The sequence below is a fragment of the Camelina sativa genome, chromosome 1 (genome assembly GCF_030686135.1).
Source record: "Camelina sativa cultivar CO46 ecotype springtype chromosome 1, ASM3068613v1".
Lineage (NCBI taxonomy): Eukaryota > Viridiplantae > Streptophyta > Magnoliopsida > Brassicales > Brassicaceae > Camelina > Camelina sativa.
Window position 1 is genome coordinate 15,261,593 of NC_141880.1, and position 16,140 is coordinate 15,277,732.

The window sequence follows — 16,140 nt, forward strand, 5'->3', positions numbered from 1 at the left end:
GATGATACTGAAGCTCCTATATGTGATGAACAAGTGGGTGGAGATACAGGGGTGTCATTGGTGATTCGTCGTAATTTTCTAGCGCCACATGTACTTGATGAATCTTGGCTTCGAATTAACATCTTTCATTCCTCTTGTACCATTCACGGCAAGGTTTGTCGTTTTATTATCGATTCAGGGAGTTGTACGAACGTTTTTTTCATGGCTTCGAAGCTCTTTTATCTCTTGGCATTGTCGTGTAACGTTCTCTGTGGGCACTAGCTACAAAGATTTGGTTTGCTGTGATGTTATTCTGATGGATGATTGTCATCTCTTACTGGGGCGTCCTTGGCTGTATGATCGACGCACTTCTCATGATGGTTTTGCCAATACGTCAACTTTTCTTTATGAGAACAAATGTATTACGTTTCTGCCTACTCAAGACGTGTCAGCTCATAGACTATATGTATCCTGATGTCGTTGAAAATAACATTAGATACAAGTAATTGGAAGATCTCTTCTGCCGTTTTATCACTTGGAAAATTCACACTATTATTATTGTTGTTGGTGTCAAGATATTAGAATGAGATCCACTGATAAGGTTCCAAAACTTTATGTTAACACAAGATTTTTTTTAACATATTAAGTCTGTATAAAGTAATACAAAGAAAGTGGACTCACTGAAAATATGAAAAGTGGAGAAGAAGCTTCGTAAATTATCAGAAGGAAAAAAATTCATAATTAGAAGATAATTAAAATGAAAATGTTGAGTAATTGTTTCATGGCTATGACTTTTGGGTCAAACATTTCGAGAGAGCATTTTAGAGAGATAAGTGATTAAACATACACTTAATCTTAGATGTAGAGAAACAACATAAACTTAAAAGTTAAAAAAAAAAGAACAAGAAAAGATAAAGCGAAATAACTAGCGCAATAGAGATCACTAAATGAGCTTTCCACGACCGCCCGAGCCTCCGCAACCACGACCACCTCGACCTCTACCACCACGACCTCTTCGGCTACTACTTCCCCGAGTAAGAAAAGTATCCCATTTTGTATTTATCATTTCTTTCATCTTCGGAGTTTGTTTCACCGGCCTTTTTCCTAAGCTCCTTTGAAAAGGTGTGTCTATGTCCACAAGTTGCGAAGATTCGGTGTTAAGAGTTTTTACACCCACATCCATTTCATCTTTCTCCTCATTTGGACAAATACTAGATTCACTACATGATGCATATGTAGTAGTTTTTCTGTTGTCCTTACTAGCAAAAAAGAAAAAAAAAACTTAGTAATTAAAAAATGGTATATGTTTTTTCTCCTAAATAATAAAAAATATATAAAGTTTCAATCTAATAAACAGGGTCATTTAAATCATCAGAGATTTTTGAATTACTTCTTATTGCTTTTATGATCATTTTTCTCCACATCCATTTCTGAGGTGGCAGGATATTTCTGGATGATGGTATTGCATTTGGTTATGGTGGTTGCGTCAAGAATTCCATAATCCAATTGCTTAATCATGAATAATCGCCAACACCTTATTAATAAAAAAATTTCCAATAAGCGTACATTTTTTTTAATATATATATATATATATATATATATTGGTGTATTTATAGAATTTTGGAGTGATAATACTTACATATCGAGTTTTAAATTATCGTGCAACTCTTTCTTGTATAATTTTGAAAATTCTTCACATGCCCAAGGAATATGAGCCTCTGCTAGAACCCTGCAACATAATTTATAGTTTTTATTTAGCAAATTTTTTTAACTAAAACCATTAATCAAGACATAACACTCGACGTTATAAGTTCAACGTAAAAATTAATGTTACCTATTCTTTTTAACAAAAGAGTTCCACAGTTGAAGGAATATCTCCGTAATTTCATTATCTTTCATAGAATCATCACTTATCTGCAGTTTTTACAAAATTTTAAAGGTCATTAGCAAGTAACGTCATATCTCATTTTGTTGTTGGTTGTTTTATAAACTATGGAATATACTAGATTTGGAGCCTTAGCCTCAGCCTTAGCCTCAGCCTCAGCCTCAGCCTCAACTTCATTTTCGCTATCTCGATCAGAGAGTACTTCATCAAGTGTCATTGGCTTTGTAACAATAAAAAAAAATGCAGATTTTTTTGGTTAGTGACACTAAAATAGAGACAATATGGACACAACTAACCAATATTCAAATTTAAATGGGGCAATTAAGTATATACAAAAGTTCATGAGAAATATCATAACTTGCAAGTCAAAGAATATTCAAAAGAAGTTGGTCAAGGAACTTGAATCACCTGACCACTTTGAGAGTGATAGAATTGACGTCTAGGAAGAGGTAAGTGGCTGCAAAATCATTTTTACCAGGTTAATATATAAAGACAATTCATTAGATGGTAAAATAAATAACAGCATGTATGATTAGAACAAATCCAGTGTTGTGGGTGGACACCTAAGGCAAGATTCAGAAATGGGAACGGTAGATTTATTAGCTTTTGAAAAAATTTCAAAGAAAGAAAAAAATATACAAAAACTAATGATAAATAGATATATGAAATCTGATGATGAAATATTAAAATATAGTATAATAGTGTTATAAGAGGTATAATTTTTTGTTTTTGGGTTTATACCACTATACCAAAAGTAAAAATAAAAGACATTTAGGATTGTGTTATCTATAAAAGCTATGATTATTTAAATACATCAAATCTAATAGCTGTACAGTTTTAAAAATATAAATCAAATGAAGTATGGAAATTTTATATTAAATAAAATAAAAATGAGAATTTTAAAAGAAGAAAAACATTTTTTTTGTTAAAGATTTTTTCAAAACGAAGGAAGAGGACATTCACTAAAAACAATGTTAAAACGAAGGAAGATGAACATATTAGACTAGGCTACCCAAAAAAAAATTTAGAAAATCATTCCTGGAGTCAAAACAAAAGAATAGAGACCCATAATGTACAAAAATTTGAACAATATAGAAGCATATGAAATTGAGGATCTAAAGTTCAGTTTCAAAAGGGGGGGTTTTAACACACCATAATCCCACATCTATATATCAACAAACCTTGTAGTTTTTGATCGCTTAGCAGGGATGGCCTTAGCTTCTGTTGTAACCGTGACGGTAGCAGGGACAACCTGAGTTTCTGTTGTGACCGTAGTGATAGCAGGGACAACCACAACTTCTGTTGTGACCATAACAGTGGCAGGAACGACCTCAACTTCTGTTGTAACCGTAAGAGGATCCATTATAATAGGAAAAGACGTTGGATCTACAAGATAAATATTTTTAATTTATATTATTATGTCTGAAAATGAGAAATCAAGATCTAAGAGGGAAATTAAAATTAAATATAATACTGTATTAGTATGATAAAACATTAAAAAGAAAACAAACAAATAATACTGTATTATATCATGCTATGTACATTAATGTGGAAGCTATATTTCCTAATGTAATATGGAATTTTGGATAGATGTGCGTAAATAAGTTGAACCTGATTTGTAAGAGTAGATGCACTGGAGAACAGAGAGATAATTGTCGGAAGCTAAGGAGGAGGAGGAGTAAAAAAATGCTTTTTTTTTTTGGTTTTTTAGGTTTCTCACCAACTTTTGTTATCTACATCAAAGCATAGCTCACCTTATATATACAAATTTATTTGTATTTTACTGGTCAATAACCTAATATATATATATATATATTATATAAGGTAGTCAAATATTCAAAAATAAAAAGTAATCTATATATATATATATATATTTTTTTTTGGTCAAAATAAGTAATCTATATAAGTTAAAAATCTTTTGTATATATGACTAATAATATTTTTTTTGGTAAATATACAATTTAGATTTGTTGAACCAATGAGTCAGATGTGTTGGATAAGATAAATTAAAAGAGAGCAATTCAACTGTTAAGGAGCGTACAGAGCTTTTCCATCTGTAAACTAAAAGGTTGTCTCTTTAAATAGTATGCTACCAGAAAAAAAAAAAAATGAAGCATACAAAAAAACCACTATCACTTGATAGGGAGGCATCCTTATTGGGGGGGGGGGGGGGGGGGGGAAGTGAGGTCTAAAACAACTACATTTTTTAAAAACAGAAACGAGACTTAGCTTTGTTTTCCTGAACGTTATTTGTTGGTCAAGTCATAATGAAAATAAACCCACGCGATTAGTCAAATTAATAATATAATGCTCGAGAAAGAGTGTCTAGTACTTATGCAGATTAAAATCAATGTTTGAGTAAACAAAGTAGAGTTTAAGGCGTAGATATATTGAAATTTTTTTGAAAAGCATGTATGGCTGGATAAACATGAGCCATACCAAAAATAATGGTCAGATGAATGATGAACGAAATAAGAATCTAGTTAAACATTGTTGGGCATGTATGGCCGTGTGGGGGAGACACAAATGTATGTAACATAAAAAAAAGTATCGTCCTCCCCTTTTCTAGATCCATCAAACGGATATTTACAGTAAATACTTCATGGAAGTTTTTATATTATAGTATCGAGGACTGTTGGATAGCCGGATCAATTTGTCCAAGCTAGTTATTGGATCCTGATAAAATGACTATATTATGCTTTTGGAGTATGAGAGATGATTTGTAACTCTCGCATTGCTTGCCGCTTATGTAACAAGTCACATACTCACAATCTCTCACATCTCTCAAGATATAGCGTAGTTAGTACTTGTGACCTAAAGCATATACATGTTAACTACAATGTAAAATCTTTTTGTACCACTGTTTTGGTTAGTTCCACGTAAAGCATATACATGTCAATTAACAACTATTTTCAACGATAAAGAAACACATTCTTATTATTGTACTAATAAGTGTTTTCAATGATAATGTGACAACTCGTCCCGCAGATCCCACTAACCCACCACTAACTGTCCCAACGGATCGTCCATGGACCCCTTTAGCCCACCGCTAGCCGCCCAAACAGACTTCAAGCTGGCCCTGCAGGGCATCGATCCTAACCCATCACTGTGGATCCCAATCCACCAATAGCTTATTGGTGCGTCAGACGTTCCTAGAACCCTGGTCCACACCCTTTAACAACTTTCCCACAGGACAAGTTGCCACCAATTGATCTGCAGGTCATTTGGGAAGGTTGTCCTGTGGGAAGGTTGTTAAAAGGTTGGGACTAGGGTTCGAGGAACGCCTGACACACCAATAACCTACTGGTGGATTGGTATATCCACAGTGATGGGTTAGGATCGATGCCCTGCAGGGCCAGCTTGGAGTCCGTTAGGGCGGCTAGCGGTGGGCTAGTGGGGTCCGTGGGACGGGTTGTCATTGAAACGACCTGACCCGTTTTTTTTAATTAATAAATAATAAATAATAATAATAATAAATACACTACAACTGGTGGTCACATACCCACTAGCCACCCAACCACAAACACAACAACAAGCGGAAATAACAAATACCAATAACCAATAAATAATCCAATCATAATCCAATAACCGATATTAATTCCAAATCATAAACTAATGATCCAAACAGCATAAACCAGAGAACCAGCAATCCTAAACAACATTCTAGGACTCAATTCTAGCAACCTAACAGAAGCCAAACAACCAAGCGAACCACTAGAACATCCTCCTCTTCATTGTCTTGATTCCACGATCACACTTTGCCTTTACCTGCACCACAAACGCAAATTGCAATGCATGAGTATTTTATAAACACTCAGTAAGGCAATCCTCCCATCTACTGGGTTATACACACAAGCAATAGAGTCATCGCTAACCATCAATAAACAATCAACAATCAACAATAACAAACCAGGACTCAGCATCGGCCGACACCAACATGCATCGACCGACACCAGTTGGAGGTTGCGTCGATCGACGCATGCTCGACATAGCACGAAAACCCTAGATTTTACGCGCCGTCCTCGCATCTGCATCGACCGATGCAATGCCGAGCATCGTTTTCCTCCGAAGCTTCTCGCTGGATTTTTGTTCCTGTAACCACAAAACACAATCCCAAGCCACAAGAAAGCTTCCAATCGTCCCAATTACCAATTTAACAAGCCTAACAACACAAAACAAGCAAATCAGAGATTTCTCCAGCTTAGATAAGCCATGGTCATGCACTTACCTTTGCCAAGAAGATTTTGAACCTTAAACACGCAGGAAAACACTTCTAGAAGCCTCCTACAACGTCCTAAACCTCAGATCTCACCAGGAAAGCCACCAATCCACATAAAATCTCCAAGAACACTCTTTCTCTCTTTTCTCTCTCTCAAAAGCGGCCAAAACAACTAATGAGACAAAAGAAACGACTTAAGGGTTTTTGCCCCTTTTCTTTGCCCAAAACGCAGCGTTTCACTTAAACTCGTCCGCAGAAAACAACCTTGCATATGGGATTTCGGTTTGCGGATGTTACATATAATATTAGAAAGAAAGAAATAAATTAAACTATTTTATTATTTTTAAATAATTCAAAATATTACAAGAGAAGAAACTAAAATCTATTTCACTTAGGGCATCAGTTTCCATATTGGCTGCTTTTGAGATAAAATGATTATGTTTAATTAAAGTCGATTTCGCTAGGGCAACAACCAAACATGTTATTTATGATTAGTTGAACTTTTTTAAAAATAATAATTTCTTAATCTGCGTGTTTTTACTTAAAACATTTTATACTTAAAAACGAATGGAATATTTTTTTAAAACAAAATTTCCTTGTTAAGTGTACATTATTTAATGGTTTCAAATGAATCTAAAAAGCTGTGAGACTAGTTATAAAAAATGAGAGGCGGTACAAACAGTGATAATATATTATTTCTGATTTAAATTAATTGTCGTTAAAGCCTTTTACAAACATATTAAGAAAACAAACAAATTTTATGGTTTACCCTTTATTAATATATATCCTTTACAAAATTTCTCAACGCTACATTAAAACTTTTTTTTTAATCAAAAACTGTTAATGCTTATTATAAAATAAAATTTAAGTCCTCAAATAACATGTAATTTAAAATATATATTTATTTGTTACAATAGAAATAATCTTATTTATTTTCCAACCATTGCTCTACACAGTTTCTATTTAGACCCTACATAATATAATTTTGTTGTCATTCTAGCATTTCTTATATTTTATCACAATATTAAAACCTCATTTGCAAAATAAAAAGGCCATTTAAAGGTTTTTCTTTCTGTTGACTTAAAAATAGATTGTTATTTAGGCAAAATGGATTTGAATATTTTATTCTATTTCATGAACATTGACCAAAATGGTAATCCAATATTTCTGTAAATATATATTCCCCTCAGATTTTTTTCTAAATGTAAATAATTGACCAACCTAAAGATTTATGGTGTATTATATTATTATCACATGATTTTTAGTTGATCATGAAATTTTGTGGCTTAGAAAAATATTTTTTTCTCTTTTTTTTTTTTCCTTTTTCCTTAACTATTTGCCCAATTCCTAAAATTTGTAATTCTCGTGCTACACTCACACCGTGGCTAATTCAGTTTTATTTTTAATCTCTGCATACATATCATCTTACTAATATTAAAAGATTACACATTATAAAAAAAGTTACATAAGACTTTTATTATGTATAAAAAATATCCAAAAAAATTATTATGAGTATAAATGACTAAAAATTAGATATATTATTTTTACTATCAAATATTGTCTTCAAGTTTCATCTTACTATTAGTGTAACGAAATAATTTAACAGTAGTTTATTGGCTTCAAACATATATACTTATTATAAAAATCTTTATAAAAACTATTTCAGTATTTTCTTCAAATTTTGTTTATAGAATTCAAAACATTATTTTTTTTTTTTTGTCAACCACAAGTTGATTAAAATAAACCTTCATGGTTGGTTTCCCAGACAGGAGGAAAAGATTCTACCAAATTCAAAACGAATCTAAAAGTGAAAAAATGGAATTAAAATATTTCTCGCTGATCCACATATTTATGCTTAATAAAACACCAGAAATCATAAATATAAAAATTTAGAAATGTTTTTACAAATAATCAATCTTTTATCTAAATATGAAATAAGAAAATACAAAAGATTAGTACATTTTTGGTATTGTAAAATTAAATGTATAACATCAATTACTATTCAATAAATAGTAGTCTAAAAATACAATTTAATAGAAAATTATACATATACATATTAATATAGGCCTCATCTTGCTGAAATTTTAAGATTTTGTTTCAGTTTTTAAATTTTATCGACAAAATCATTCAATAAAAAGTTGTTTTGTTTTGTCCCCAAATTTAACAGGGCCTTGAATACAATGTGTGATGTGATCATGGATGGAGCTAGGGAGGAGGAGCTTTTAGCTGAGCTTGAACTCGAGGAACTTGTAACTGAGCTTGAACCCGAGGAGCTTGTAGCGGAGGAATCATTGCTTGTACCTGAAGGACCAATGACTAGAGAAAAAGCTAAGAGGCTAAGAAATGCACTAAATGGGCTTATTCAAGAGCTTATGGCCAAAGAGAGCATGGGAAGAACTATTGGGGATGATACCTATCAAGTTCAGCCCACTTTGAGCCTAATTCAAGTCCAAGAAAGCCCAAAATAATCACTTTGTTTTGTGGTCAAAGAGGAGTGGCGAAAATTGAGTTCAACTCACCTTGGGAAGACAAAGTTCAAGAGTTGAATCTTCATTAAACTATCTATCTTTATTGTGTTTTAGTTTCAAGAATAATACTTGGCTTTGTGACCAAATTTTCTATCTCTATATAAACTCATGTAATCTCATTGAGAATCATCAACCAATTTTCCTTTTCATTTTAGAGTCTATCTCTTTGTTCTTTGTCTAGAACATTTCTTTGTTTCTTGGTGTGTAATATCCAAGAAACAGCCTCCTTTTGCCGGACTAGTGTGTCATATCTAGCAGTGATTGGAGTTGGGAATATCAGCAGCCTTCCGCAACTGCTGTGCGACCCCTCAATCCATCAAATCTCCCTTGTTGCACCTTGCACCTTGGCGAGTTTCTATCCTTTTTAGTCCGGCTGAGTGATCCTCGAATTTTGGGCGTATCAAGTGGTATCAGAGCCACTCAACCGGTATTTGTCTGTTCATCTTCTCATCTTCCATTTCTAAATACTTCTTCTTCTTTCTATCTTAAATCTGGATCACCTCCTTACCTAGGCCATTAAAAAAAATCCAAAAAAAAAACAAAAACAAAAGAAAAGCAAAAAAAAAAATCTAAAAAAAAAAAAAAAAAAAAAAGATTTGCATTTGGCTAGGTGGTGGAAGAGAAATCCTGCTGGTTGAGGAGAAATCCAGCCTTGGAGTGGTTAAAACAGATTTCACAAAAATCTTCTTGTCTTTCTATCTTCCTTCTTTCCTTGTTGCTTGGGAATTCCATTGGGTTGCTTGGATTTGTTCTCTTAGAACTTAGGGAGAAAGCTCTTGAGTGACCTACCAAAAAAATTGAGAGAAACACTTTTTTTGTGAGGATTTTTTATCTGCTAACTTTTGGTGTTTAAGTTTTCAGGAAACCATGGAAAGTGATGGAGAACAAGATCGGCCAGGGAATTCTGTCGCCGGGCTATCTAACTTGCAAATAAGAGCATTGAATGACACTATTACTAACTTTATGAATACAGGTCTAGAAGAACTACACCAGAGGCTCGACGAGATTCAGACCTGTAACGCCCGCGAACCAAAACTCTGCGTTTTGGGGGTGGGTGTCGATCGACACTCATGTGGTGTCGGTCGACACCACTTATTTCTGGTTCGACCAGATTTATTTAATTATCGATTTGGACTGGTTTGGTTTAGGAAAAACCATTGAATCGAGATATTTAAGTGGGAAAACGACCTAGGTCGTGTTTTATTTTTGTCTTGGTCGCCGTTTGTTGTTTTTGAGAGAGAAAGAGGAGAAAACAGTTTCTAAGAGTTCTTGTGAGAGTTTGTGAGATTTGAAGGCATTTTTGGAGAGATCTTGCTGTGAGAGTGAAGATCCAAGGCTAGGAACGTGGTGGAAAGGTTTCTGTGGTTGTAGCTTCGTCCTTTGGGCTTAGATTTCTTTGTTGGCTAAGGTGAGTGCATGACCATGGCTTATCTAAGTTAAGATCTCTGTTTCTGTGATATTGTGTGTCGTTTGATTGTTTGTTTTTGGTTGTTTATGAGTTTTTCGTAGCTCCTGAGGCTTGTATTCGTTCATGGGATTGTGTGGGACGAAGAGGAGAAGTTTGGAGGCGAGATTCAGAGGTTCTGTTCGAAGGAAATTACTGCTCGACAGTGGTGTCGGTCGACACTAACGCGAGGACGGCTTGGGAACTTAGAGAGTGTCGGTCGACACCGTTAGGGTTTCGGGGGTGTCGAGCAGGTGTCTGTCGACACCCAAGTGGTGTTGGTCGACACCAGATGTCCAGTGCCGGTCGACACCTTCTGGTATCGGTCGACACCATTCTTATAGTAACTGGATCGTGTAGGGTCACTTGTTCATGTTCTTGGTTTGTTTTATTGTTGTTGTTTGTGGCATGAGAGATCTTATTGCTTGTGTGTATAGCCCAGTAGATGGGAGGATTTCCTCACTGAGTATTTATCAAATACTCATGCATCTCAATTTGTGTTTGTGGTCCAGGTAAAGGCAAAGTGTGATAGTGGAATCAAGGCAATGAAGAGGAAGATGTTCTGGGACTCGATTGGATGTTGTCTGGCATTGCTAGGTTGCTAGAGTTGGGTCTTTAGAACTTATTAGGTTGCCGGTTCCTTGGTTTCCTGTTGTTTGACATTGAAATGGTTAGGATTGGTTGTTGGTTATTCTATTATGGATTAATATTGGATTATTGGTTCAGTTGATTATTTAATTGGTATTGTTATTCCGCTGTTGTTTGTGATTGTGGTTAGGTGGCTAGTGGATATGGGCCACTAGTCATAGTTATTTATATTATTATTATTTATTATTAAAAAAAAAAACGGGTCAGGTCGTTTCAGTTTGGTATCAGAGCCCTTACGGTTCTAGGTTTGGGTTCACTAGGTTTCTGTTGTGTTGTCAGGGATTGCATGTCTTGATTGATTATGTGAGTTAGTCAATTGTGTGTGGCTTGGAGTCCTAGAACATCTTCTTCGAGCCTACATTGTGATTCCACGGTGAGTTTTTGTTTTTGTGTTCTGTTTATTGTGTGCTTAGCCTTCTGCTCATGGTAGTGCAGATGGTTAGAGAGGATGTTGTTGCCGGTCGTGGTCGTGGACGCGGACGTGGTCGTGGACGAGTACGTGGTCATGGTAGGGGCAGATTCCCAGTGGTTAGTGAGACTGCGGAGGGTGTCGGCGAGTCGCAGGGTGTCCAGGGGGATTCCATGAGTGTGGCCGAAGGGGGCAGTGTTGATGCCCCAATAGCCGGTGATGTTAGGGACCCAGGTGCGGATTTCCCAGTGGGTGGAGTCCCGGGTGTCGACCTTGCGGGTTTGCTGGCACAGTTGTTGGAGCGGTTGCCACCTCTGGCACCGGCTCAGGCTCAGGTAGTGCCACCAGTGGTGGTGGAGGAGCGGCAACCAGTGGCTGCAGATGTGGGGGTCCATTCTCGTTATAAAAGCATGCTGACAGAGATGGGCCGTATTGGTACCGCGGTTTTCGGGAGGTACAGATCCTACAGCTGCGGATGCGTGGAGGAGGAGTGTAGAACGTAACTTCCATACTCTGAGGTGTCCTGAGGAATTTTGGGTGGACATTGGGGTCCACTATTTGACTGGTGATGCTCAGTTGTGGTGGAGTTCTGTGGCAGCTAGGAGAGTGCAGAGGGAGATGTCTTGGGCTGACTTTGTTTTGGAGTTCAACCACAAGTATTTCCCTAGGGAGGCACTGGATAGGTTGGAGGTGCAGTTCCTTCAGCTAGCTCAGGGGACTCGGTCAGTGCGGGAGCTTGACTTGGAGTTCAATCGATTTCTGAGGTATGGGGGTCGAGATATGGAGTCTGAGGAGGCTCAGATCAGGAGGTTCTTGAGGGCCCTACGTGATGACTTGAGGGTTCACTGTAGGGGGTGGAGTTATTCTTCGCGTGCAGAGCTGGTTGAGACTACAACAGGGATTGAAGAGGATATCCGGACACAGTCAGTGGCGGCTAGCCCAGCAGTCCAGCCTAGTAGGGCTCATCATCAAGGAGGTTCTAGCAAGGGCGGTAAGCCTGCACAGGGAACCAAGAGGAATTGGGAGGCTAGGGAGACGTCGAGTGGTGCGAGTTGCTTTAGGTGTGGGAGCAAGGATCACAAGATTGCTATATGTCCCAAGAGGAGTGCCCCGTCGACATCAGATCATGTGTGCTACTATTGTAGGGAGCCAGGGCACATCAAGCCCTATTGTCCCAAGTTGCAACCGGTAGCAGTGGCGGCGTTGCAGAAGGTGCAGCCAGGAGGGCAGTCGGTGGCACGGATTCAGCAGGCACCACGGGTTTACACGACTGTGGAGACTGGGGGGACCAGTGCCGGGGCGATCACAGGTAGAATCTCTGATACTTTGTCTTTGTGAATTCTTAGTAAGTTCAGATTTTATGTTGTCCTGTGATAAAATGTAGGTTCTCAACACATGAGGTTTATGTATGGACCTTGTTGGTGGGCGGGTTTAAGTCCCACGTTATGTTTGATTCTAGAGCTACTCATAGCTTCATTAACCCGGAGTGTGCAGAAAGTGCGGGTATCGTGGGAGATCCCGGAGAGCGTACAGGAGTTGTTTGAGTTGCTGGAGGCAAGTCTCTGAGGGTCATTGGTCGAGCGAGGGGTATCGAAATTCAGATCGCAGGAGAGTCTTAGCCTGCGAATTTGCTTATCAGCCCAGTGGAGTTGTATGACGTTATCTTGGGGATGGACTGGTTGCATCGGCATATGGTTCATCTGGATTGTCATCGTGGTAGAGTGGAGTTTGAACGTTTAGGAGGGAAGTTGGTTTATCAGGGGATTAGACCGACTTCAGGGAGTCTCGTGATCTCGGCCATTCAGGATGGGAAGATGATCGAGAAGGGCCGTGAGGCTTATTTGGTTACTATATCTATGCCAGATTCAGTGGGGAAGTCTACGGTAAGCGGTATTCAGGTTGTAGAGGAGTTTGAGGACGTGTTCCAGTCGTTGCAGGGATTACCACCTTTTCGGTCTGATCCTTTTACGATTGAATTGGAACCAGGAACGACATTGTTATCCAAGGCTCCTTACAGGATGGCTCCAACATAGATGGCAAAGCTGAAGAAGCAGCTAGAGGAATTGTTGAGCAAGAGATTCATCCGTCCTAGTGTATCACCGTGGGGAGCGCCGGTGTTATTCGTTAAGAAGAAGGATGGGAGTTTCCGCTTGTGCATTAATTACAGAGGTCTCAACCGGGTCACTATGAAGAACAAGTACCCTCTTCCGAGGATCGATGAGTTGTTGGATCAGTTGAGAGGTGCTACTTGGTTCTCCAAGATAGATCTGGCGTCGGGTTATCATCTGATCCCGATAGATGAGGCAGATGTGAGGAAGACTGCTTTCAGGACGAGGTATGGGAATTATGAGTTTGTGGTGATGCCGTTTGGGTTGACTAACGCACCAACTGCGTCTAGGAAATTGATGAACAGTGTGTTCCAGGAGTTTCTGGAAGTGTCTGTCATCATTTTCATCGACGACATCCTGGTTTATTCTAAGAGTCCTGAAAAGCATGCAGTGCATTTGAGGGCAGTTCTGGAGAAGCTGCGGGAACAGAATTTGTTTGCTAAGTTGAGCAAGTGTAGTTTCTGGCTGCGTGAGATGGGTTTTTTGGGTCACATTGTGTCTGCAGATGGGGTTTCTGTAGATCCGGAGAAGATTCAGGCTATCTGGGATTGGCCTAGACCGCAGAATGCCACAGAGATCAGGAGTTTTCTCGGGTTGACAGGGTATTACAGGAGATTTGTGCAGGGGTTTGCGAGCAGAGCACGACCTATGACTAAGTTGACAGGGAAGGATGTTCCTTTTGTTTGGTCACATGAGTGTGAGGAGGGCTTTGCAAGCCTGAAGGAGATGTTGACTATTGCCCAGGTGTTGGCTTTGCCTGAGCAGGGAGAACCCTATGTGGTTTATACAGATGCATCCAGAGTGGGTTTGAGATGTGTGTTGATGCAGCATGAGAAGGTGATTGCCTATGCTTCGCGGCAGTTGCGGAAGCATGAGGACAACTATCCTACACATGATTTGGAGATGGGTGTTGTTGTCTTTGCCCTGAAGATTTGGAGATCTTATCTTTATGGTGCAAAGGTGCAGGTATTTACAGATCATAAGAGCCTAAAGTATATATTCACTCAGTCAGAGCTGAATTTGAGGCTTAGGTGGTGGATGGACCTGGTGGCGGATTATGATTTGGAGGTAGCCTACCACCCTTGTAAGGCTAACTTGGTTGCAGATGCTTTGAGTCGGAAGCGGGCGGCTTCGGCTCAGGAGCAGGATATGGATTCTCTGGTAGGAGAGATCAGTGCGTTGAGCTTGTGTGCGGTTTCTCATGAGCAGGATATGGTTGCAGCTGATAGAGCAGATCTGTTGAGCAGAGTGCGGTTGGCGATTTGGGGATGGTGAATTCCTCAAAGGATGTTGACTCAGAGTATCAGGTTTCGGCTAATGGTACTATTCTGGTGCATGGGCGGATCTGTGTGCCCAAGGATGAGGAGTTGAGGCAGGAGATTCTGAGAGAGGCTCATGCGACCATGTTCTCTATTCATCCAGGAGCGACTAAGCTGTACCGTGATCTCAAGAGGTACTATCACTGGGTGGGGATGAAGAAGGACGTGGCTAGTTGGGTTGCGAGGTGCGATGTGTGTAAGCTAGTGAAGACTAAACATCAGGTACCAGGTGGAATACTGAAGAGTCTTCCCATTCCAGAGTGGAAGTGGGATATGATTACTATGGACTTCGTGGTGGGTTTGCCAGTGTCTAGGACGTTTGATGCTATTTGGGTCATTGTGGACCGGTTGACTAAGTCGGCACATTTTCTGGCCATTAAGAAGACTAATGGAGTAGCAGTCTTGGCTAAGAAGTATGTGAAGGAGATAGTAAGGTTGCATGGGGTGCCAGCGAGTATTGTGTCTGATAGGGATTCCAAGTTCACTTCAGTGTTCTAGAGGGCATTTTGGGCAGAGATGGGCACTAAGGTGCATATGAGTACAGCTTATCATCCCTAGACAGATGGACAGTCAGAGAGGACGATCTAGACGTTGGAGGATTTGCTGAGGATGTGTGTGTTGGATTGGGGTTGCCATTGGGCAGATCACTTGAGCTTGGTAGAGTTTGCTTATAACAACAATTACCAGGCGAGTATTAGCATGGCTCCTTATGAGGCTTTGTATGGGAGGATGTGTCGTACACCGTTATGCTGGACTCAGGTGGGGGAGAGGAGCATGTACGGGGCAGATTTTGTTCAGGAGACCTCGGAGAAGATTCGGGTTTTCAAGCTGAACATGAAGGAAGCTCAGGATCGGCAGAGGAGTTATGCCGATAGGAGGAGGAGAGATCTTGAGTTTCATGTTGGAGATAGAGTGTACCTCAAGATGGCCATGTTGCGGGGTCCGAACAGGTCATTGACTGATACTAAGTTGAGTCTGAGGTATATGGGTCCGTTCAGAGTGATTGAGTGAGTTGGACCAGTGACATATAGGCTGGAGTTACTTGAGGTTATGCGTGCATTCCATAAGGTTTTCCATGTGTCTATGTTGCGGAAGTGTCTCCGTGAGGATGACCAGTTGTTGGCTAAGATCCCTGAGGATCTTCAGCCCAATATGACTTTGGAGGCGAGACCAGAGAGGGTTCTCGAGAGGAGGATCAAAGAACTTCTGAAGAAGAAGATTCCTTTGATGAGAGTCCTGTGGGACTGTGATGGTGTGGAGGAGTAGAATTGGGAGCCTGAGGCGAGGATGAAGACAAGGTTTAAGAAATGGTATGAGAAGCAAGCCATGACTTGAGGTTGCCTAGTCTGGCCCCATCTGTAGTCCGTGGCTGGAGCGGGAATGGAGTATTCCAGCCCATCTCTCTTGTTACTCGGTCGCTTGGGGTGGTTGGTTGTGCGACTCAGTAACAAGATGAGGTGGTTTTTGGGGTACAAAATTTCCGCAAGGCAGTGTTTTGGAGGAAAGTTTCCTGAATTAGAAGTTTCTATAAGTGGATAGTTTCCATATGTGGTAAGTGCTAAAAAATGGAATGTTTTATGTGAGTTAGAATTTGTCCATTT

General features: G+C 39.2%; 1 protein-coding gene across 1 annotated transcript; it reads right to left on the reverse strand.

Moving 5' to 3' along the window:
* Positions 1–752: 752 nt before the first annotated feature.
* Positions 753–3,589, reverse strand: LOC147949959 (uncharacterized). Its single transcript, XM_087509092.1, has 8 exons — positions 3,476–3,589; positions 3,046–3,250; positions 2,273–2,321; positions 1,983–2,084; positions 1,814–1,893; positions 1,619–1,708; positions 1,370–1,513; positions 753–1,238 (listed from the first exon to the last, which is right to left on the reverse strand). The coding sequence occupies exons 2-8, from the start codon at positions 3,225–3,227 to the stop codon at positions 923–925; spliced, it is 963 nt and encodes a 320-aa protein (XP_087365218.1). The 5' UTR covers positions 3,228–3,250; positions 3,476–3,589; the 3' UTR covers positions 753–922.
* Positions 3,590–16,140: the final 12,551 nt, after the last annotated feature.

Bases quoted from the DNA above. Each gene is read 5' to 3' on its own strand.
- LOC147949959 (XM_087509092.1), bottom strand. From the start codon at position 3,227: ATGGATCCTCTTACGGTTACAACAGAAGTTGAGGTCGTTCCTGCCACT. The intron at 1,894-1,982 runs GTATATTCCATA...TAAAAACTGCAG, and splicing joins AGGCTAAGGCTCCAAATCTA to ATAAGTGATGATTCTATGAA. The intron at 1,514-1,618 runs GTAAGTATTATC...TTTATTAATAAG, and splicing joins GATAATTTAAAACTCGATAT to GTGTTGGCGATTATTCATGA.